We start from the raw sequence: 23,720 nt of genomic DNA, 5'->3' as shown, positions 1-23,720 counted from the left end.
TTAATAGGCTGAACATGTCACCTGACCTGTACCTGTAAGTAAGTAGATAAAATCCTATTTAATTTTACCAAAAAAGTATTCTATACTCAGTATTTACTCCAGATAATTCCTGAAAAGTTAACATCTAAATCGATGGTTAAAGTCGAAAAATGCATAGGTACCTGCATCGCAGTGTTTCAAAATCTTCGACTGCATCCAATTGTTGCAGAAAAAACCAACCAAAATATCTGCTTGGAATTTTCTGTGAATAATTTTGAATAAGTGAAGAAAATTTGCAGAAAATGTCAAGAAAAACTGTTGCTCAATTTTCGTTTTAAAAAATAAAAATTGATTAAGAGGATGGAAGTATACCTAACCTACTTATCTGGCGATTCTACTCATTCATCTTAAGAGATTTTGTCAACCCCATCAAACTTTAAAATTAACATATAGGTAGATTTTTTAATTTTTTTTTTTTTTTAAAAAAAAAATCTGAAAATGTTTTCAATTTTATCATTGTGAGTTGCTCTCTTTCCTCAGACATATGGATGGCTAAAGTGTAAAATCACACATCTATATTGCTTTAAAATTTCTGCTCCTATTATTTTTTTGAAGAGAAAGTAGTCTATTCTGTAGCTCGAAATTCATACAGAATATTTTTCTCACAGAGAAGAAAAATTAATGAAGTTTTTATGAAATTAGGTTGACTACTTAGTTTTTTGATAAGAAATACACTAAGAAGTTTGCAAAATTGCACACGGAGATACATGATTTCGCACTTTGGCCATCGATATTTGTCTTGCAGTCACAGTTCCATGGTCATGGCCTTGCTCAGAGATAGGGAATTTCATGAAATTGATGCATGCGAAATTTCATGAAATTTTTTGGAACATGTAAGGATGCGCTCAGAAGGTCAAGAAACGCCTAAAATCGGTGATACTCGATTTGAAATATGTCACCCCCTTCTCCCCTCACCGCCCACCCTTCTTACAGCTCAGTTATCAACATACTTATGTATGTACTTACATACCTTTCTTGGGTAGCACTCATTAGGCAAGCATTCACTGCCACATCAGGGTTTAATGTTAAAAATTCCAAAAAAATTAAATAAAGTTCAAATTTTGTGAAATTTATTTGAGCCTCCTAAAATTTCTCTTTCCATCTCTGGCCTTGCTGCAGACAATTTCAACCAATGAGGTTATTTGAATTTCCCGCTTGTTCCGTTTCCCCCTCCACTGCCAAATTTGGCGCCATTATTGAAGGGCACTTTATTTGATAGTGATGAAAAGACATAACGCATCCTGCTACTGTTAAACTTTTATTTAAACGTAGAAGCCATTTATATTTTAAATATACATTCCCTTCATTATTTTCGTCAGAGCACCACGATGGTGTGAATTTGTTAATTTGAAAACGTCAGGTTTACCGCGCAGCTTTGCCGCCACGCAGTTGCAACATTACGTACAAAAAGAAAAAATACATACCGTAAAATTATTATTTTTATCAGAAACGAGCAACCTTGCAAGGGCACATGGGCGACACTGGCGGCACCTTCCGCATTCATCAAGTTGATTCTTGAAGTTCGCTCATCAAGCAGCATTTTCATTTTTCGAGCTCATGCCCATGTTTTTATGTGATTTGTGCTTGATGGGAAATAATTGTTTCTTGCTCGCAACGTGATCAATACTACTGTGAAGTTTCAAGCCCATTAGTTTTCGCAAAGTTTTAGAGATTATCGCGTCATTCAGTTTGCTGTTACTTAGAGCTTTTGACTGTTGTCATGGCTCACCATTACATCGTGACTGCTCACAAACCGACAGCCGTTTCTGCATGCGTCGCCGGTAAGATATTTCGCCGAATTACGTAAATACGCCCTTTCGATCAAGATAATTACATTGAAATGTAGCCTGTCTTCCTGATGCTACTGGCTCAAAACTCCGTCAACACTTGGTGCCCAAGTCTTATCAGACAGCATGACTTACAGTGGTCCTCAGTTTGCGGTTATCCTGTCTTCTCTTTGCAAATCCGCAATTTTAGCGTTTTCAGGAGTTAGATATTAGGTTGCATCAAGTAACTACACAGAAAATTTCATTGGACGGAGAAAATGGCAAAATAGTGGTGAAGTATCGATGCATGAATGGTCGAGACCTTTCCTAACCTCTCTGCTGTTGGTAAACGGTTTTGTCATGTCTATCAATCAAGTGAAGTATGCTGGCCATAACTCAGGCAGACTCTTGCAAGATTCGAGGCCTTCTTATGGGAGACAGGAAGATGTATAGCATAGTTTAAGAAAAAAATCAGTCGCTCATGTAAGGTCAGCCTCTAGAACCTATTAGTTCTGTAACAGCCATGAGAGCTTGTAGGTACTTGCAATATCGTAATTTTGAAAATTAAGAAAAGCTCCTCAAGTTTTTTGACTCATTTAATTACTTTTGTGAGCTGACAATTCCTAAAATGTTCTGGTGTAAAGCATTGAACCTGCCAGGAGCTCAGCACACTGTTACTCAAGTCTGCCTTACTCTGCAGCAACCAATTAGAAATAAAACCTGTATCTGGACGGTGTAAGTCGGCAATCATAACAACTTGTTTGCGGTGTCTGAAAATCTCTGCCACTATGTTATTGTTTTTGAAGGAGAACAAATTGACATCATTCCTTGAAGTTTTTGCAGAATTTTCTTTGCAAAGAGCAGAAAAATCACAGCAGTTTAAAAGAATTGCTGTTGAGTAGTTTTCCATGTAAGAAATAAAGTAAACGGAGTCTTGTGATTGCCGACTTACATTTTCGATTTGGCAATTGTTCCGACCCAACTTAAGGCCTAGTTTTATCCCCAATGATACCTGTCACAACCACGTTGATCCGGACAACAGATTCCATTTAGGTATGTTGTGTTTTCTTGCTGAAAAACAGCAGAGAGTGTTCAGATTCTTTCTCTCCCTGTCTGGAGGGCTTTTTTATCCATACCACAGAGGATATCAGTTAAACGCGTCACTTTTTTATCCTTGTCCACCAGTGCATTCCCTGCATTCCAGTGGATTGGTTGGATCCCTCTCCTGTAGTTGGTTGCTAGTGGTAACATGCAATCCTAAGCTCAGCCAAAACACAGAGAACCCGATCCATTGTGTTCCATGCGTTCCATGGATAAAATAGAAGCCCTCAGGTAATTAAACATAGGTAGTTTTGCTTATGGAGTCTATTTGCATCGGGTACCTCAAATACAGGATCGCTTTTGCATCAATGCTCAAGATTAAGAGGAGCTTTATCCCCAGTTATGTTGCACCTTATTTATCCTATACTCCTTTCGAGACAAAGTGTGGTTAATACCTGATACTACTGTTGCTTTTAATTTGCAGGTAATTTCACAGGACCGGATGACTTGAATTTGATTTTGGCGAAAAGCAACCGAATTGAAATTTATCTTGTCACTCCTGAAGGCTTGAGAGCAATCAAAGAAATATGTCTCTACGGCAAAATAGCTGTCATGAAATCATTTCGACCTCCAGTAAGTGAATCTCATCTTCCCTCAATTTACAACTTCAGTTATGAAAAATTTCCATCAATTTATTGTGGCTTTAAGATATTCTAGATTTTGCCTTGCCACATTTTTGTTTAATTACAGGGCTAATTGATGGGCTAGTTGACTTTATTGTCTGTTTTTATAATCTGGCCAGCAAATTAATAGATAATGGACTGTGCACAGAATACCAAGAAATTGGGCACTGGCTGAATTTCAATATTATTTGACAGAATGTCTCTCGCAACTCCTGAGCATGATAGGCTCTTAAGATCAAACTTTCTGTGTACCTAGTTATTGCATGCACAAAGAGGTTTTTTTATTAAATCAGACTCTGTATGGTGTTTTAGAAGTTCTCTTATAGGGACCCTTTAGCCGAAAGGTCAAGGTAAGAGGGGGTTTGCAACAAGGGAAATTTAAGAACATCTTCATCATGCTTCATGAACTTTTCTCTCATCAAGATGAGAACTCAGTAATTTAGTGCGGAGCAAATCACAATGGACCACTAGACAAGGTACGAATTTCAGCACTCTGATATATGATCCGTGACCAAAATTTCACGTAGAGCACGATGCGCATAATGAAAATTATGGAAATCAACTCCTCACAACGATATTTAATGATTCTCGATGCGTGAATTCAAACCACCTGTTCATGAAAACTCAATGCTCTACGTGATTCACATCGCGCGCTAAACGTTATCATGACAGTCTCTGCGCAATGTAAAAATCTGGCAACCTCAATCTTGACACTTTGGCTCAGCTATAGCAAATTGCCTATAGTTCGAACAACACATGGTGGAAAATGAATATTGCTCGATTAAGAAACTTGCTGAGACCGTTGTCGTGCGCGATTTGACTCACGTAGAGCTTTGAGTTTCTTGTGAGCGGGCAGTTCAAATTCCTCGTAACCAATGTGAAATGAAAAGGTTAATATCTTCGTTAGGAGTTGGTTTCAGTAATTTTCGTTGCGCGAATCGTGTTCTACGTGAAATTTTGGTTAAGAAACATGTACCGGAATGCTTAAATTCGTACCTTGTCTAGTGATCCATTGTCTGCCTTTCCATTAAAAAGTTGGCTCTTAATAATGCTTTCTTAGAAGTTTTAGCGGCAAAAAAATATTTTATGAACATTTTTCCTCCTACGAACAATATAATTGCCATGAAAAGTTTTGACTTGCATTCTTTGTTTTTTCATTTCCAATTATTCAACAACCAAAGAGATTTCAAGAATTAGTCCAGTTGAATTGGGAGAGGATCTTTCAAAATTGGAAGTCATGACTTGTAATTTCACTGGACAAGTGCCTGAAATAAGATAAATGTACAGAAGAAAATGCCTACTTCTGTTTCTTTTTTTTTCAATTTTTTATGGTTAAGTCAAAAGGTAACACACATTTTCTAGTAAATATTGAACAATTTTCAGCACGAGTCCAAGGATCTCCTCTTCATCGTAACAATTCGGTACAATGCCATGATCCTAGAATGCAAAGGTGAAGGCGAAGCATTGGAAATAATCACCAAAGCACATGGGAATGTATCGGATAGAATTGGCAAAGCATCTGAAAATGGAATAGTAGCTGTGATAGATCCTGAAGCCAGGGTAATTGGACTGAGATTGTATGACGGGCTCTTCAAGATCATTCCCCTGGATAAAGATAATTCTGAGCTCAAAGCCTCAAGTATCAGGTAGGTTATTTTTGTTAATGAATTTCATTGTTTATTTTATCTTTAATTCTTTAATAAAAGTTACTGTTCATCTTTTAAGTAAAACATGATCTAATTATTCTTTGGTCTGTTCGTGCCAGAATTATTGAGGTTTTAACAGTGAGGATAGTTCCATATGTGAATTTTGTTTCAAAGCTTTTGAAAACCAAAATATTGGATGACTAAAAAAAAGTGCAAATTTCAGCAATATGACTATATTTCCTCATTCAAACCATGTCAAACCCAATTTGTGCAATGCAAATCATTGAAAATATCTCTTAACTAAGATATTAGCATTTTTCGATGCACATATGTAAACTTCCGTTTCTTGTAAAAACCATGATCTACTTGTGTTTAATCGCACACTAACCATCATTGCAACAGTCTCTGCGGTACCAAAATACACTAAAATATCGTACCTACTAAAACTTTCCGTCTGTATTTAATCCAAGTTATTCCCTTCAAAAATACAATCAGTAATATTACATAACTTGATAGTGTTGCATAACTAAATGAAATTGAATTTTACCATGATCTTTTTTTTTTAAATTTCTTACCAGAATGGAAGAATTGGAGGTTCAGGATGTTGGCTTTTTGCATGGATGTCAAAATCCTACAATAATCCTTGTCCATCAAGATTTAAATGGAAGGCACGTAAAAACTCACGAAATCTCTTTGAAAGACAAAGAGTTCATGAAGGTTAGTATTGATAATTAGAGTGTGAATGATCTTATCATAGTTGTTAGTTTTTTTAACGCACTGTTTATTCCGACTTATTATGATAGCTCAGTCCTTTTCATAAGACAAAAAAGTGTGCGTTTAAAGCTACGCACCTGACTGTAAGGCTACCTCTCATACATTTATTATTGTTGATTTTAGGCTGGTTTCTACCATGTGTTTAGCTTTCTTCTTCATTCAGTAACAGAAGTTAATAAAGTTGAATTAAAGAATTATGTGAAGATTTTGACCGCTATACTGCCATGCAAAAGAAAAATGCTGTAAGAGCCTTCAAAAGTTGCCAAATGCTTTGTGATGTTATAAAGATTTTCAGGGAATGATATGAATTTCTTATCCGCTGTTTTCAAAAATTAATGATACATTCCAGTCAATCTGCTTTTTTAATTAAACCAATTTTTTTCTGGTTTGTCCCAGTGCCACTCTTGAAGAGAAACATAACAAAACTGTGAAAGAAGTATAATTCAAAGTCGGAGATTTTTTAAAAAAAATTGTTGCCCCTTTAAAAGCCCTTTCGTTGTAAGCTTGCAAGTTTGTTTAATTTTTTCTGTTTAATGTCTCGAAAAAAACTACTGAATCAGTCTTGTTTAGATGATAAATATATCTAGTACCTCTTTTCTAGGTTCCTTGGAAACAAGACAACATCGAAACAGAAGCATCAATCGTTATTCCTGTTCCAGAACCTTTATGCGGTGCCATCATAATCGGCCAAGAATCTATACTGTACCATAATGGAACTACTTATGTTGCAGTTGCTCCTCCTGTGATAAAAGTATGAAATTTTGCTGCATTAATTTTTAAATATTAATTTAAGTCTGAGTTACATTTTCTTTCAAATTAATATAAGTTTGCTCCAAGATCCTAACTACTTCAAGAATACACGGAAATACGCTAATTCTTTAAAAATCTGCATTACATTCATCCATTGCACAATACTTTTTAGCTATAATTTTCATACCTTGAAATTATTTTGCAAAAAAAAGTGAGAGCCTTTGGCTTGAAGGTTTTCTCCCTCTTTTGTTTCCAGACTCTCTGAAGTTTTCCTTTGTGCCAACGCAAGAACTCAGCTCAGTCTCTTTAATGCCTAAATTTGGCAATGTATAGCAATGTGTAATGAATAACATAATGACTCGTATGACTCGTACATATGATGCTTAGTTTACTGGAGTGTGAAAAGCAAGCCTTCGTCTAGTTCTAGAGGCATGCTATCATATTCCAAATGAGCAATCTAGTGTCGAATATTCTTTAAAGAACAAAAATTTTTGGTTGTCCTTGGTCATTACTTTTACAATTTAAAGTAAAGATACTGTCCAAATCATGAGAGAATGAGTGATGTGTATTGGAAGGAATGACACTTTCATTATATCAGTTGTGCAATTCACCGTTTTGATGATTGAATCTGGATGATCAAGGTGGACCTTTAGTTCTTTAGAGAGAAATTTGATGGTTGGTCGATCAATTGATAATTTCTGCATTTTAAGACTTTTTTTTAAAAAAACATCTGAAAAATTGCATTGTGCTGGATTCCATCATTATCTTTACACAAGATTTGATGGAAAAACCCTATGAAATAACTTCACACGTACGTCTTCAGAGATTATCGCAGATCAAAAGACGAAGTGATTTGTGTTATTCACTCGGAATGTACTCTCGGAGGTTTTTCAAAATGTTTCTAGGTTGAATCTTGTGTAAAAACACCTGATACTTTTCTGCATGATGTGATGTTTGAGGATCTTTAAAAAAGTATCCTAAAACCAGAAATTATCAATTAATCAATTGACTTTAGGATCACTTGTCAGAGAGCTACAGAACCACATCAATCGAAGTTAAATTTTGTCAAAAAATCAAGATTTTATCTCCAACAATAGTTGAGATCTAGTTATTTGGAGGACAAAGATACAGTTTTAAGTAAGGTGGAAAAAACTAAGGTGGCATAAAGGACATAACAAGGAGCTTTATTTCACCCTCTGCATCCAAGGAAAATTAAATATGTGTCTAAACCTAACATGAAAGCATAAAGACATCCTATTTAGTCATGCTGATACTAAAAATTCAGGCACTAAAAGGACAATCTTATTTCACCAGTAACTGATTTATGACAAATTCTCCAAGTACGTAGCTGTCTTTTTGAAGAGGACAGAAATGTAGCCGATTTGGAACATCTTATGAAGCTACACTCTCGTTGACAAGTTAAAGTCATTGGTTTGGTCTGCAGAAATTTTTGTACGGCAAATCTTAAAGACTGACTTGCCTTATGTATTACATAATATTTTGGTTTCTGCTCATTTCAGCAAAGTACAATTACCTGCTACACGCAAGTTGACAAGCAAGGGTCCAGATATCTTCTAGGAGATATGGCAGGTCATCTTTTCATGCTTTTATTGGAGAAAGAAGAGAAAATGGATGGCTCCCTCTCGGTGAAAGATCCCAAAGTTGAACTGCTTGGTAAGTTTAGATAGCACCTTGTTCTATATCTTTCCATTAGCGTATCAATCGGTAATTATTTCGACACCTATTGAAATAGCCTTCACCAGGCATGCTTCCAATTAGGGCTGTTCTATCGGTTGTCGGTAAGCTACCGAAACTGTTCCGTTAAAAAAAAGTTACGATAAGAGCGCTCTTACCGATAGCGATGAGAGTTTTCGGAGCTGGCGAAAATAAGCTGTTGCCATGTGTACATCTATTTCATGCGCCGCCGCGCCAGGCAATCTGATAAACCGACACAAGGGGCAACTATGCATTGAGTGCGAGCTCTCAAAAATCCGATAAGGCCGGCTGTTGTCGATATCATCGCCACTGTTGGTACTGCCGCCAGTTTCAATAAGAGACGATATCGAAAGAGTTCCGGCAAAAATTCGTTTGAACACCCCTACTTCCAATGACCATCAATAGTGTTTCAAAAGTTCTTGATTTGGAAAAGGCCTTGAAAGTGCTTGATTTTTGTAAAGCGCTTGATTTTTGTAAAGCGCTTTAATTTTACTTTTTATTTATTGTCCTCTAAAATTCCAGTTTCAGAATTAGAGGTGGAAACCTTGAGATGAAATGAAATTTATCATAGGTATGTGCAATAACTTTTATGGTTGAAAGTCTTCTCATTCCCCTAAAGTGAACATGATCTTGACTTGAGGAATTAAATCATTTTTGAGCACTTAGATAGTTTATCATAATATTTAGTAAAATATCCAAAAAGTAGTGTCATTACTTCCATATTGCCCTATCCGCCAATGTAAGTGCCCTGAAGAAAGACAAATATTGAATATCTTCCTCTTTTTATCTTGTTTTTAGGTGAAATAAGTATACCGGAATCCATCACTTACTTGGATAACGGAGTCTTCTTCATTGGTTCGCGGTTAGGCGACTCCCAGCTTGTCAAGCTAACGAAGACCCAAGATGAAAATGGCTCTTATGTTCAAGTCATGGAAACATTCACAAATCTTGCTCCTATTGTAGATATGGTTGTCGTTGATTTGGACAAGCAGGGTCAAGGACAGCTAGTCACGTGCTCAGGTATAAATTTAGTGATCTTATTTTACCAGAAATTCTAGTCTAATTTGAACTACATATCTTGTTCAGTGCAACCTATTATATCGGCCTATATTAGCTAGTATAGCTAAGCCACCAGGTGAATCATTCTTGATTTGTGAATGCTGGTAGTTTTCTGGCCTTAAGTTTTTCCAAAACAATTGTGTTTCTTACAGTGACCTGTATTAAGAATAATGGTATGATCAACAGTCTTGCAGGGTTGTTGAGCTATCTTTTTTACTATCCGCAAGCTTCTTATTGTCTTAAGTAGTGACTTGTCATTATTGTTCATTCCCCATGTATAAATGCTCTTTTTTTTTCATCCTTTTTCTTCGGAAAAAAGAGTGCACAGGCAACTCCCTCAAATGTACCTCACCACATGCCTTACTCCAATGGCTCCTTAACTGCAACTCCAAAGCCTGCTGCAGAGCTGGAACGGTAGTTGTAATGGTTTGAACTTGCTCAATTTTTTTGAGAATTTTTCTTGTTTTTTAATATCCTCTTTCCTTTTTTAGGAGCTTTCAAAGAAGGATCCTTGCGCATCATTAGAAATGGAATTGGTATTCAAGAGCATGCGTCTATTGATCTGTCTGAAATCAAGGGTATTTGGGCAATCAGTATCGATACCTTTAGTAAATTGGACAATGCTCTCATTTTATCATTCGTCGGTCATACAAGGTTTGTCATCATAATTCTATACTATTTTTTTTTTTTTTTTAATTTGTCGTAACTGTACTACCAAGACAAATTATGCACAACTGTCAGCACTTTTTTGAGCAAAAAACTAACCTTTTTTTTGACTGCTGTTTTTCCTCTGTCAAAATAATTTAGTATTATCGCCAGTGGCGTGGCGTGAATTGCGATGTATCGATTGTTATGCCATATAAACCTATGGAAAAGGATCGATAAACAGGGTGTTAGCAGCAAACACCTTAATAATCGATTCGATTCTTTCTTTTCTTTCTTTTCTTGACTGCTGTTTTTCCTCTGTCAAAATAATTTAGTATTATTGCCAGTGGCGTGACGTGAATTGCGATATATCGATTGTTATGCCAGTTAAACCTATGGTAAAGAATCAATTATTAAGGTGTTTGCTGCTAACACCCTGTTTATCGATCCTTTTCCATAGGTTTATATGGCATAACAATCGATATATCGCAATTCTTGCCACGCCACTGATTATAGCACTGTGTCGGATAATGGGAGTTAGGATAATCAAGTGTTGGATGATCTACGGAATAACAATGATGAAATTACCAAACCCTGTATCTGGTTTAACCTGAATCTGCTCATCAATACTTCAATAATGTCTAAAAAGCTAAGTTATGTAGAAATTAACTTATTCAAGGTCACTTCCTGGAAATCTATCAATACTTGTACACCTCCAGTTTTCTAAGTTTGTGGTTCATTTCAGAGTGTTAATGTTGAATGGTGAAGAGGTGGAAGAGACAGATCTCCCAGGCTTCCTATCCGATGATCGTACTTTTTACTGTGGTAACGCATGTGATGATCAAATCATTCAAGTGACTCCTCAGTCTACCAGAGTTATCTCCATTGCCTCGAAACAGATGTTAAGGTAATGAGTTATTCAATTATTTATTTTCTCTCTCATTTTTGCACTTTAATTTTGTAGAATCTAATCTCTGCAAGATAAATGCTAAATTCTGGACCATTTTGCTGAATGGTAATGTATCTTTGAAACCTTTAGATTGATGGTGAATCAATGTGTTTCCTTTGCAATTGAATTGAGTTGTGCGAAAAGTCCGATGTTCAATAAAATGTTTCAGAATTTGAATGGATGATTTTGTTGCAACTTACAGACACAAGATGGTTTAAGAAGCTAGGAATGTAGAAACATTTTATAAAAAAATCCCCTAAGTGTAATTTAACGTTTATTAAAGAAATTGATCTTATTCATCAATGTTGTGGGGCCAAAGAAACCACTGCAATTATGAAACCCTGTATTAGACAACGGACGTTTTTGCACAAGCTGATTCAATCAGGAACCTGGATTTCATAATGTGACGAATAATTGGCGTTATTAATTGACCAAAAAAAGATGTAGGGAAATGCACCTAGCAAAAACCATATACCTGAAAATAATGATTTACAGCTTAACTGGTGTGTGTTCAAATCAGCACTGGTACACAAAACTTGGTCTCTTAGTGATACCAACGTCTAAAAAGCAAAAATCTTGCAAATCTGAGGCCTTTTCTCCAAAAGACTTTGTTGAACTGACATGATCAAAAATATGGGTATCTTATTTCCTGTATTTACTTGTCTATATAATGCTTTTTCTGTTAATTTTGAATGCCCGAAAAACCTACTATGCACTATACTTGAGTATTGAGAATTGGACATTTTTTTCTCGGTGCGGCAAAGAAGAAGTAACATGGTCAACACCTTTGAGCAGTGCCAAGCCTACATGCCTCATTTCTTCTTCCAATCCCAATTTATCCATCACAATTAATTTGTTTCCTTAACTATCGACTCAAATCTGAGGTTTTCTCCCCTCATCTTTAGACCTATTTTATTCGCTGCAACAATTGTCTCCTGTTACCGATTTTGTGTTATTTGCGTCACTTTTTCACAACCAATGAGAGCAAAGCAGCTAAAAAAGAGGTTAGAAATCCTGTTAACAAATGTACACAACTGTTGTAACACGCTTCGAGGACGTTCCAATTGTTTCGAAACAATGTCGCCAAAACGTTGCAAAATTGTGCAAAAAATAAAAAGAATAAAAATAGACCATGCCCCCTAACAGAAAGAACATCCTAAGAAAATACAATAGTTACGAAATGTTCCAAATTGTTGCGTCGAACAAAATAGGACTTTTTTCTCTTTTTTTCAATGTTTTTATTTTGCTAATTTTTACTGTTTCAGTGAATGGAAAGTTCCGAATGACAAGAAAGTAAGTGTTGCGGCATGCCATAAGAACCAGGTCCTCTGCGCAACTGGTAACGATCTGTATTATCTGGAATTAATAATGGGAGAACTCGTCCAAAAAGGGTAAATATTTCTCAACGCATCTCTCCCTACTTTTTTTATTGTCTTGCAAATCCTGGCGAAACAAACCTTAATTTTTTCCAAGAAAAATTTAATTCAAGAATCTTCTCAAGAAAGGAAAGCATGCAGCACATTATATGCTGTATCATAGATGATTACGTTTTCGGAATGTGTTATTTAAGTCAATTTGAATTTTATTACTGTCAGTCAATTTTAATGTATGGCATTAAGAGTTTTCTTAGGAGTTGTCCTATGAGCATCACACCTCATGTATTAAATTAGCCTTATTATTAATGATGTGCCTTTATTTTTAGTCATGTCACCCTAGAACATGAGGTTGCCTGCTTGGATATATCCGTCCTGTCTGATGATGATGAGAAAGCTGAACTTGGAGCTGTAGGTCTCTGGACTGATATTTCTGCCAGAGTTGTCAGACTGCCTTCCTTGGAAACTTTATGCAAGGAAAATTTGGGCGGAGGTCAGTTAAACTTCTCTTTTATTTGTTCAACTTAGTGCATATTTTAGGCTGAAAGACTTTTTTACCTATCACATGCTAATGAAAGATAGTCTATTTTACTCATAATCAATAAAAAAAATTCCGATCTGAAGTCAATGAATATTCGCATTTATAATACACTGTCCAAACTTTACAGTGCCAGGTTTGGTTTGGCAAAAAAAAAATAATAATACATTGGGTCATATGGTGACAAAACAAAAAACTGTTTATTGAATCCGTTTTATTCAATTCAGAAAATAGAGGCAAAAGCAGATCCTGCTTTCACTCCTGATCTCAGAGTGTTTTCATTGTATGGCAGCTTTGAAACTGTAGTGAGTGGGTGTTCTTTCAATACTAGCAAACTTTTCAAATTTTCACCTTTTTGAAATTTCTGAAATTTTTATTCAATCTCCCTCCTTTTGTCTAGTAATTCTTTTTTTGTATTTTCAGAAATAATGCCTCGATCGATACTCATGGCAACTTTTGATAGTATGTCTTACCTCCTCTGTGCCCTTGGAGATGGATCTATGTTCTATTTTAATCTAAACAAGTCGACTGGTCAATTGTCAGAGAAAAAGAAAGTAAGGATTCATTCCGTTTTTTATTTCAGCTTAAGAATAGCAATGAACAAGTATCGTAAGGTACAAAAAAGAGAAACAAAATATTGTACTTAATAATAACAGACGACGACCATATTCTTTGAAAGTCAGCATTGATGGCAACTATTTTGGTTTAGACCCCTGTTCAGACTGTACCAATTACATATACCTCATACCTTAAAAATGGTGCCTGCATCTTGTTGATAAGAAAAAAGTCCATTCCATGAATTTAATTTGAAAAATTTGACTGTGACTATTTGTGATTTGTGTGCGTGTAATGTTGCTGTTTCTCTCTCTCTCTCTCTCTCTCTCTCAATCTGGTAATGAGAAAAGTGTTCTTCTTATTTAAAGACTTGTCTTTGTTTCAGGTAACTCTAGGAACTCAACCCATTGTGTTAAAGACGTTCAAATCCTTATCATTAAACAATGTATTCGCATGCTCAGATAGACCTACAGTCATCTACTCCTCAAATCACAAGCTCGTCTTTTCAAATGTTAACCTGAAGGAAGTAAATTATATGTGCTCGCTGAACTCAGAGGCATACCCTGACAGGTAAATCAGCAAGAACTTATTTCCAGGGTGTCTACCAGTCTGGAAAAAGTACGCATTTTTTAAGGTCGGTCTGTAAGTACCTTAAAAGTACATAAATCTCGCGGAAGGTCTGTAATTTTTCGCATTTTGTGCTGCGCTTTCAGTTCGATTGCCTGATAGTTGTGCAACCCTCTGCGTTGTCCGTCAGCTGTATTAGTACAATGTCAGCCCGTAAGAGCGTGGTTGTTGTAGAGGAGCGGAACAAGGCATTTCCCTCGATTTGACGGAAACAGCCAAAAAGGCCACAGGAATAGCCAAAGTAAAGCGCGCGGCAATGCCAAAATCAAAGAATTGAGTTACGTCGCTAAAAGGTACTTTAAAAGTACTAAATTTTTCTCCCAAGTCGAGGTACTTAAATTTTTCCTTAAGTACCTAAAAAGTACTTATTTTATTTTTGTGGACTTCAGTAGACACCCTGATTTCTCACCTCAAATAAAATTGCAACAAAGTAAAGCACTAATCTAGAAAATCTCTCTTTTTTGAGTTAATAGCCAGTTTGATATTGTGTCCATATCATATATCAATCTCTGCACCAATCTGAAATTTCCCTTGTATTCAAGCAGCTAAATCAGGCATTTGAGAGACCTTGTGTGTTTCCATGAAAGCAATTAAACTAACAGCTTACTACAAAAAAAGAAATTGAAAAGGCTGGAAACAAACTATTTCTACCGCCAAGCTTGAATTTTTACAAAATGCTGATGAGAATTTGATTACTGCGCAGTGTGCAGAGAGAATTTTTGCAAACGAAGTGAACCAAACCTAAAAGTGCGAGGTGATTATCATTCATGAAAATTATAGAAAAATGTATGTTTGAATGAAGTAACACTAAATACTTTGATTTTGTGTTACTTCTGACCATGTATAGCTTTTGGTTCAGGCCACCTGAGCCGAGGCCAGAACAAATGAGTTTTCCATTTAATAAAAGAACTCCAAATTTTTATTTATTTATTTGTATCATTAACCTCAATCGTTATGCATAAAATAAGTACTTTCTTAGGAAATCTTGTAGGATGTGAAATGAAGAATTTTCCTCTCGGTAACAGCAATTCAAATGTTTCTTTTAATTTCATTTACAGTTTAGCTTTGGCAACAGATAGCACTGTCACAATAGGTACCATTGATGAAATTCAAAAACTTCACATTCGCACAGTTCCTCTGGGAGAATCACCCCGCCGAATAGCCCATCAAGAAAGTTCACAGGTTTGTCAAATTTTTTTTACTCAACTTGCATTTTAAAATGAGATGAAGCCCTCCCCTAATATGATGTAAGCATTATTAAAACCAAATCTTGAAATTTTATTTATGAAACTTAATAGACCTTGGGAGTGAATTGAAATACATAGCCTTTAAGGTCTTAAAATTGATCATTTGTTTTCATTTAGTTCTAAATTTACTCTGCATATTTTTACAAACTGTGGATGTCCTTTGATTATATCCGCTAATTGAATCAATGCGATTGAAAACACACTTACTGGGAAAAATGAAAATGTTGAAGAAACTTAAAAAACTGTGCAGTAGGTGAAAAAGTTGGTGTAAGAAAAAATTGTTGGTACCAAAGGCCAATTAGTAAGTAAGTAAGTAAGTAAGTAAGGCCGGGCTGGCCGGCGAGGCGCCCTCAAGGGGCCAAGGCAACTGGCAACTGCCGTCGTGCACCCCGAAGTTGGACCGTACTCCTTAACTTATCTTCGTACTATTGACACATTGAGTATCAATTATATTCCCGCAAGGCTCAGCGGCCGTCTGATAGCCAACAGAAGGTCTTATCAAAGACTGTGGCAGACGCTGCAGAGCACGGACTTTCGGAGCACGGCCATGCCTCCACCGAGTTGGACTGTGTTGTTGCAATCTACACTGATAGGTAGCGCTGGCAGTCGCGCACACTACGAGTGATTACCGATTTTTCACAACCCAGTCGAACAGTGCAGACGGATTACTTACTGGGTGACTATGTCCCTCCCGCACCCTGTAACCTCGAAGGGTCAGGGTATTGGAGCGGCATAGTCATCCACAGTCACGATGACTGATATTTGAGTGTCCTCAAATATCAGTCACCTCCGGGGATTGAACCCGGGACCTCAGTGATGGCAGCGAACTGCCTTGACCACTACACCACTGAGGCTGACCCAAAGGCCAATTACTTAGGGACTAAAGACCCTAGTTGACTTAAATGTGCCGTCCTCCATGACTTATGAATATTGAGCATTTTTAAGTTGCTTAGTTGGTGTGTTTTCATTCTCACAGATTTAATTAGTTATTAGCAGCTTTTAACGCATCGAAATTGTGTAGGAAGAAGAAAATTAATATTACTCTCCTTGTAAATCTATGTTCAATACAGTAGAGCCTCAATTGATCATGCTCCAATCTAACAGACTCATCACTTTGACGAATTGATTCTCTGGTCTGCCCATGAAGCAGATTACCTCTTTTGCATAAAACCCTTGTAAACCAAATTAATTTATACACCACCCGCTGAATTTTCTGATAAAACATTTTTATTGATCTTACCTTTCTTGCTGACTATTCTAAATTGCTTGAACTTCTTAACAGACTTTTGGTGTGCTAACAATGAGACTAGACTTACAAGAATCCACAGGACTAGTACCGGCAAGACCATCTGCTAGCACTCAAGCACAGAATTTCTCATCCTCACATCCTGGTTCACTTTCCCTAATCAAACCTGGGTCAAACAATACACCAGCTGAAATTGGCGCAGAAATTGAAGTACATAATTTACTTATCATAGATCAACATACGTTTGAAGGTACAGTATTCTTTTTTGTTTTCATTAGACTAACATACTCGCTATTTCTTATCTTTCAATTCAAATACTTCTACTTTCATACTTTTCAGCTGTAAGTTAAAAACTTCACTTTAACAAAACCTAATCTGCCTCCTATATCTGCTAGATGCAGGGTGTAGGTAATTCAAAAATAATTTTAAAATGTTTTCAGCCGAAATAACTGTGAAAGCACTAGTAGTTACTGGCAGTTGATGCACCTGGATTTTACCTTAAACGGCCGGATAAATCCCTTCACGTATTTGAGAACCATCGTAGAACTGTTGATCTAGCTAAATGATGTTTTTTTCTTTAAATTGTAGACTTTTGCAACACAATCGGTAGCTAAATTGCAGACATCTTTTTTCGGCACCTACAGTTTGTACTTTATTATTTTTACGTACACAAGTTTGTTCATTCCTTACACATGCATTCATTCATCTCTTTACATTTTTACAGTTTTACACGCTTACTCGCTGATGACCAACGAATACGCCTTAAGTCTTTTATCAACAAAATTAGGAGATGACCCCAACACTTATTACGTAGTAGGAACTGCTCTTGTAAACCCCGAAGAAAGTGAGCCTAAACAAGGTCGTATCCTGATTTTCCATTTCGATGATGGCAAACTTACTCAGGTTACTGAAAAGGAAGTCAAAGGAGCTTGCTACAGTTTGGCGGAGTTCAATGGAAAGCTATTAGTCAGTCTGAACAGCACTGTGAGTATTGGGCTTTTGAGTTGTTTTTCTACCAATGAACCTCTTATGTTTTTTTATTGTAATTGATGCTTCATGGAGATTGAGGCCTATTCCTATATTAATTATTTTAGGTGGAAAATGATTCACGATTCTGAACAGTCTGGCAAGAGTTGAATGCAGATTCTTATGCCTTTTCAAACCAAAGGTGAAGTTCTAAATTTGCTGAGTGTTCTTTAGTTTCAGAACCTTTTTCTCTCTTCCTCGATATTTTTAAAGTTAGAATCTTTTTATCTCTTTGAGTGCGTTTTTATCACAAAATTTCTTATAAATTTTATTTCTGTGACACAAATTTCTGTCTCTGTATCCATTTCTATAATTTCAATATTCATGCATATATTCTCATTGTCATAAATCTTAACTTAAATACCTGCATAAACTCTGACATTCTTTTTGTTTCCCCGCAGGTACGGCTTTTTGAATGGACAGCAGAAAAAGAACTTAGACTTGAGTGCAGTCACTTCAACAATATTATTGCTCTTTATTTGAAAACAAAAGGAGATTTCATTCTTGTTGGCGACCTAATGAGGTCAATGACACTCATTCAGTACAAAACAATGGAAGGAAGCTTTGAGGAGGTTGGTTTCAAATTTTTTTTTTTTTTTTTTTTTTTTTTCTTTTGCACGTTTATTTTTGAAAGGTTTTGATTAACACATTCACATATTTGAATCTAATTTCCAATATTGAATTTAATCTTTCTTCATCCAGAATTGATAAACTTGCATTTGAAATCACTCAATAGTATTGAGTAAGATAGGAATATGTAGTGAGTTTCGTCCATTCGTAAAGTAATGAAATAAACTAAAACGGTGATCTTGAAAATCCTCTTCATAACCTTGCGGCATATGAACAACTTAAATCAACAGTTAGACAAAAAAGTGCAAAGAAAAGAGTTAAAGTATTTTATTTGAATGTGTGCTTTTAAGAGGTAAAAGATTTATCTCCAGTTTTGCACTTATAAAAGTTTGAGTGAAGTGTTGCACAAAATTAAGTCAGACTTTTCTTGGCATTACAGAGTCCACCAACAAATTCGTATCAACTTTAATTCATACAATGAACATTTAAGACTTATTTAATTTTTTGTGAACTTTTTAGATTGCCAGGGATTACAATCCAAATTGGATGACAGCTGTAGAAATTTTAGATGATGATACGTTCCTAGGAGCAGAAAATGCAAATAACATCTTCATTTGTCAAAAAGATAGGTAAGAATTTTGTATCTCCTCCATAATTTTCTCACACTTTTCCGCTGCTCTTATTATAGCAGCATGATTTCTATTATCTGTTCACTAGTTTTTACTCATTATTATAATCTTCTCTACCAGTGGTTACTTTCCTCATAATGTTACCCAGGTGATTGATTTTGTTATTTCTTTGACACAAACTCAGCACTGGAATACAAAAATCAGTCAACAAAAGCGTGGAGCTAAATTCATCCTCATTTTCTTAGCAAATTACTAAAAAAATAAAATTGAGTAGCTACAACCAGAGGTGCTAATCGCACCGAATATAGGTAATTTTCTCATGTGTCTCCTTAGGTTTGCTAGATTTTTCACCAAGAGCAGCATCGTCCCTGTCCTGCTACCAGCTCTCTGCTCACCTACAAACATGTTGGATTCATTCTTGAATGACAATTTTTGAAGGTCACAGGTTTTATGTGCTGCATAATATTTACTTTCTTATGTCTACATAGGTTTCAAATTAAGTAAATTGATTATCTTACACTACACAGTAAAATATCTAACTGAATATTGTGTTTTTACTCTTTTAGTGCTGCCACCACAGATGAAGAAAGACAACTAATGCATGGAGTTGGGCAGATACACTTAGGTGAAATGGTCAATGTATTTAAACATGGATCATTAGTAATGCAACACGTTAGTGACACATCTACTCCAACGCAAGGATGTGTTCTTTTCGGCACAACCAGTGGATCTATTGGTAAGATTCATCATGCTCCTTTTTTAAGTCAATTTTTTCAAATCTTTTCATTGGTGCTTTCAAAGCAGAACTATTGATCAAATTTACATCAAAGCACAGAAGGAACCGTTAGAAAAAATTGTCAATACTTATTTGTGTAAATCAGTAAAAAAAGGTAAATCTTTGAACGATAGTAAAAATAAAAATCCCAAGTATTCATGTTGCTTAGTGAGCTTTACACAAAATTCACTTTCTGTTGAGATATGTGTTATAGTTATCTGCTGCTTGTAATCCTGATCTGCCATTGTTGGTCGCCTTATCAGAACCGATTATTGAGTCCGATGTAAACCCCAAGAAGTGTTACTAAAAGCACCAGAGTTGATTAGGAAGCAAGTTTCACAACCATGGAACTCTCTACATGGACTTAATTCAACCCTCATCTACTGCCCTATTTATGTATTTTATAGAAATTTGTGCTATTTCTGCAATCCTGTTTCAAGAGCAACATATTATTTCAATTTGTGTAATTATAAGGGTCATCCATAAAGTAAGCTTTTTCACTGATTTGATTCTTAGTTCTCCCTTAGTTCAGAATATATAAAATAGTCGATAAACTGAATTTTGTGGATGACCCTTGTATTTGCACAATATGTCTGCCATTAGAGGAAGATTTAAATGTGGAAATTCCTTAACTTTTTGGAGTATTAATTTTGATCGTTCTTTTATTTTCCCTTACTCAGGTCTTGTTACGCAAATCTCACCAGATTTGTACAACCTACTCCTAAATCTGCAAAATGCACTAACCAAGGTTATCAAGTCAGTTGGGAAGATTGAGCACAGTTTTTGGAGAAGTTTTCACACTGATGTTAAGACGGAACTATGCGAAGGTTTTATCGATGGAGAACTTGTTGAGAGCTTCCTAGATCTCCCATTAAAGGACATGAAAAGTGTAGCATCTCTTGTTCAGGTATGTAGTTTCTCTCATTTCTTTTTTTCTTTTCAAATAAGTGCCTACCACCACCACAAAACAATAAACTTTTTGTATCTGTTAGCGGCAAAACCCGATTCCAGGCAAAACTAGTTTTGCCTAGGCAAATCTAGTTCTGCCAGAAATGAATCGGCAAAACTAGATCTGCCTGGTCAAAACCTGTTTTGCCTGATTTGCGTAGGCAAAACTAGCCGACCGTAGGCGGAACTAGTTTTGCCTGCTGATGTTCAGGCAAAACTGATGAGGTCCGGCAAAACTACTGGGACCACCTGACTAAGTTGTGTGTTTTGAAGCCTTTAGAATCTAAAAAAGCAGCCACGGTTAGTCCGGTGTTATTAGATATTTTTTAACTTTTGGGGCCCCTTGTATTTTACTCTCAGATAATGGACGGGAATTCATCAACGAACTTGTAACTCAACTTGCTGGGTCATGGAAAAAATTGAAGATTGTCCATGGTAAACCTTGAAATTTGCAGTCAGGGCTCAGTGGAGCCTGTGAATAGAGATGTTCAGGACATGTTTTAATTTTTAATTTTGAATTATTATTTTTATTTTAAATTTTTTATTTTTTTTTAAGTTTTGGTTCAAGTAGTTTTGCTGGTCAGGCAAAACTTGTTTTGCCTGGTCGTGTTCAGGCAAAACTGACAGCGCTCCGGCGGAACTAGTTTTGCCTGGTCGTGTTCAGGCAAAACTGACAGCGCTCCGGCGGAACTAGTTTTGCCTACTTTTGCGCAGTCAAAACTAGATTCCTCGGAAAAATACATTTTTGCCTAGGCAAAACTAGTTTTGCCTGGAATCGGGTTTTGCCGCTAACATATCCATCGACATTTGTGAACAATCAAAGAGTTTTACTGGATGAATCATAAGACAAGGTGCGAATTGAAGCATCATGATGTATACTTTCAGAGAGTATAGAAGGTTAGAGGCCCGACTGGATAGGGAAGAATTGAAACAGAAGTTGGAGCCGTGAGCAAGCAGTTGCGTACGGTGGCGCGAGAGTGCGCGGCGAGCGGAATCCCATACCACTGCGCTGATTGGCTTAGCGAAAGTTGCGGACGGACGATGTATAAAAAATTGCCTACGTGGAGGTGGTCCGGCAGCAACATACCCGCCGCTTGTCACTAGAAAACAATAGAAAATAGTAGTTGCGTACGTTGCCAGCGAGCGCGTTGCGAGCGCTTCTGTTTCAATTACCTAGCATTGAGTCGGGCCTCTAACCTTCTATACTCTCTGTATACTTTTTCATTAAAATTTCACAAAGAATACAATTTGTGTAACAAAAATTTTCAAAAGTAGCTCCTAACTAAAATATTCACGTTTTTTGATGCTTAAGTTTAAACTTCCTACTCTTAAAAAACCGTGATCTACTTGAGTTAAATCACACACTAAATGTTATCATTTCAGTCTCATTCAGTCTCAGTCTCAGTAATGTTTAGTACAAGACCAATCTACACAGGTCAGTCATGCCCGAATACAAGTTTTGGAACTCCAATGCACAGTGACATAGAATTGGCTGTTTGCAATGTATTTCCTACAAGAGCAGCCAATGTGACGTCACACTGGCTGCAGCCAAGTCAAGGCCGGGCGGAGGAGTGGATTTCACAAATATGCGCAATGGCTGACTTGAGAGGATTGGTCTTGGTTTAGTATCTTCTCTCTTCTTTTTGTTTTAACAAATACATGTCAATTGATTGGTTTCAGATTGACAGTGGAAATGGAATGAAACAAGAAGCCTCTGTGGATGAGCTTGTCAAAATCGTTGAAGACCTAACCAGGATTCATTGAGATTGTGCTAAGTCACTGTTCTCTGTTAACCTTTATTTTACTTGAAACTAATTTTACTCTGTCAACTCCTAACCATTGGTAAATTTAATACTTATATTAAGTATTCAGTCTTGTAAAAATCACTATTGTATATTTTCATAATTGCCGATAAAAGATGCTTTTGATAAGTGAAGTTAGATAAACTTGTAAGGAGAACATAACAGTGGATTCAATTAGTATGACTAATTGTGTTTTAAGTCATGTGAACGTTTTCTATTCATAGGTTCTTCCTTGCAGGATATGGAACAAATTTTATTCACTCAGAGCTTCTTTTTTAACTTCTGAATTTTATATATTCCCAAGAATGGGGATTTTTAACTTCCATTCTTACTGAAGAATACACGTTTTTCTAAACAAGAGAGCCTTTTTGTAGTCAAATCTCACAACCTAGGAATCTTTTATGACGATAACAAGATCCATTTAATGAATATCAGATTATTTTTCTTCCTCTCAAGTAAACGGTTTGTAAATAATTTTAAGATGTGTTCTTCCTGAAGAGCAGAACTTCCTCATATTAAAATCCGTATATTTTCCACCAGATGTGTGTAAGTTTGTAGTCTTTGAACAGTACAAAAATTTTGACGGTTGCTGAAGGTTGCAAGTTAGGTTGAAATAACCTTCAAATCTACCGGAAAATTCTCAATTTAAGCTGCATGCAAGTCAGATGAAAAAAAAAAAAAAATTGAAAGGTCTGATCTGAAATTCAAGTTGCTGGTTCAATGCTCTCCATAAACTCTTAATGGTGTGAACAAATGATTCAGAAATGAATTGATGATAGTAAACTTTCTTGCATCTGCCTCAAATGAAAGTTTAATGCTCTCAAAATGTAGACCCTGGCGTTTTTTAGAGTATGGGAGGTCCAATCTAAAAAATCATCAAAATGTGTACGTTCTTTGAAAGCTTTTGTGTTATTGTTGACTATCTTTATTTTTTTTCAGTTTTCCTAGAAAAATCCGTGATTCCCCGAGTTGTACATTCAGAATTTCCAAGTATTTTTAGAAGGGATTCCTATCCAAGATCCATATGTTCTAGATTTCCGTTTTCAATAATAAGATCAATCGTGAGTTATTACCTTTAAAACCACATTCAAATCATATTGTTCAGTTCTCCGTTTGTACCACCATTTAAATCCAGATGTAAAAATTGATGACTCAAATATTATATCTTAGAAAGACATCTAAGAAAAATAAAGAAAACTCTGGAATATTAATTTTGTGTATTTTTTTTTTTACTTAAAAATATGTTTGGAGTAAAATGAAATCTATGACTCAGGTTTCCTTAAGTATACATGATGCGATTTATACAAGCATTTAAG

The 23,720-nt window shown here is 36.0% G+C and overlaps 1 protein-coding gene across 1 annotated transcript; it reads left to right on the top strand.

Annotated features, from left to right (window-relative positions):
• Positions 1 to 1,538: 1,538 nt before the first annotated feature.
• On the top strand, positions 1,539 to 23,615 carry pic (DNA damage-binding protein pic). Its single transcript, XM_072301996.1, has 21 exons — positions 1,539 to 1,820; positions 3,331 to 3,479; positions 4,913 to 5,175; positions 5,754 to 5,892; positions 6,551 to 6,700; positions 8,220 to 8,373; positions 9,214 to 9,435; positions 9,966 to 10,128; positions 10,865 to 11,026; positions 12,334 to 12,459; positions 12,771 to 12,934; positions 13,403 to 13,533; positions 13,920 to 14,104; positions 15,220 to 15,343; positions 16,691 to 16,904; positions 17,379 to 17,638; positions 18,082 to 18,252; positions 18,770 to 18,879; positions 19,446 to 19,615; positions 20,335 to 20,561; positions 22,283 to 23,615. The coding sequence occupies exons 1-21, from the start codon at positions 1,760 to 1,762 to the stop codon at positions 22,364 to 22,366; spliced, it is 3,429 nt and encodes a 1,142-aa protein (XP_072158097.1). The 5' UTR covers positions 1,539 to 1,759; the 3' UTR covers positions 22,367 to 23,615.
• The last annotated feature ends 105 nt before the right edge of the window (positions 23,616 to 23,720 follow it).

This window comes from Bemisia tabaci, chromosome 6 (assembly GCF_918797505.1).
Source record: "Bemisia tabaci chromosome 6, PGI_BMITA_v3".
In the NCBI taxonomy this organism is placed as follows: Eukaryota; Metazoa; Arthropoda; class Insecta; order Hemiptera; family Aleyrodidae; genus Bemisia; species Bemisia tabaci.
Note: the sequence above shows the minus strand (reverse complement) of the source record. Positions and strands in the feature narration are given on the sequence as shown.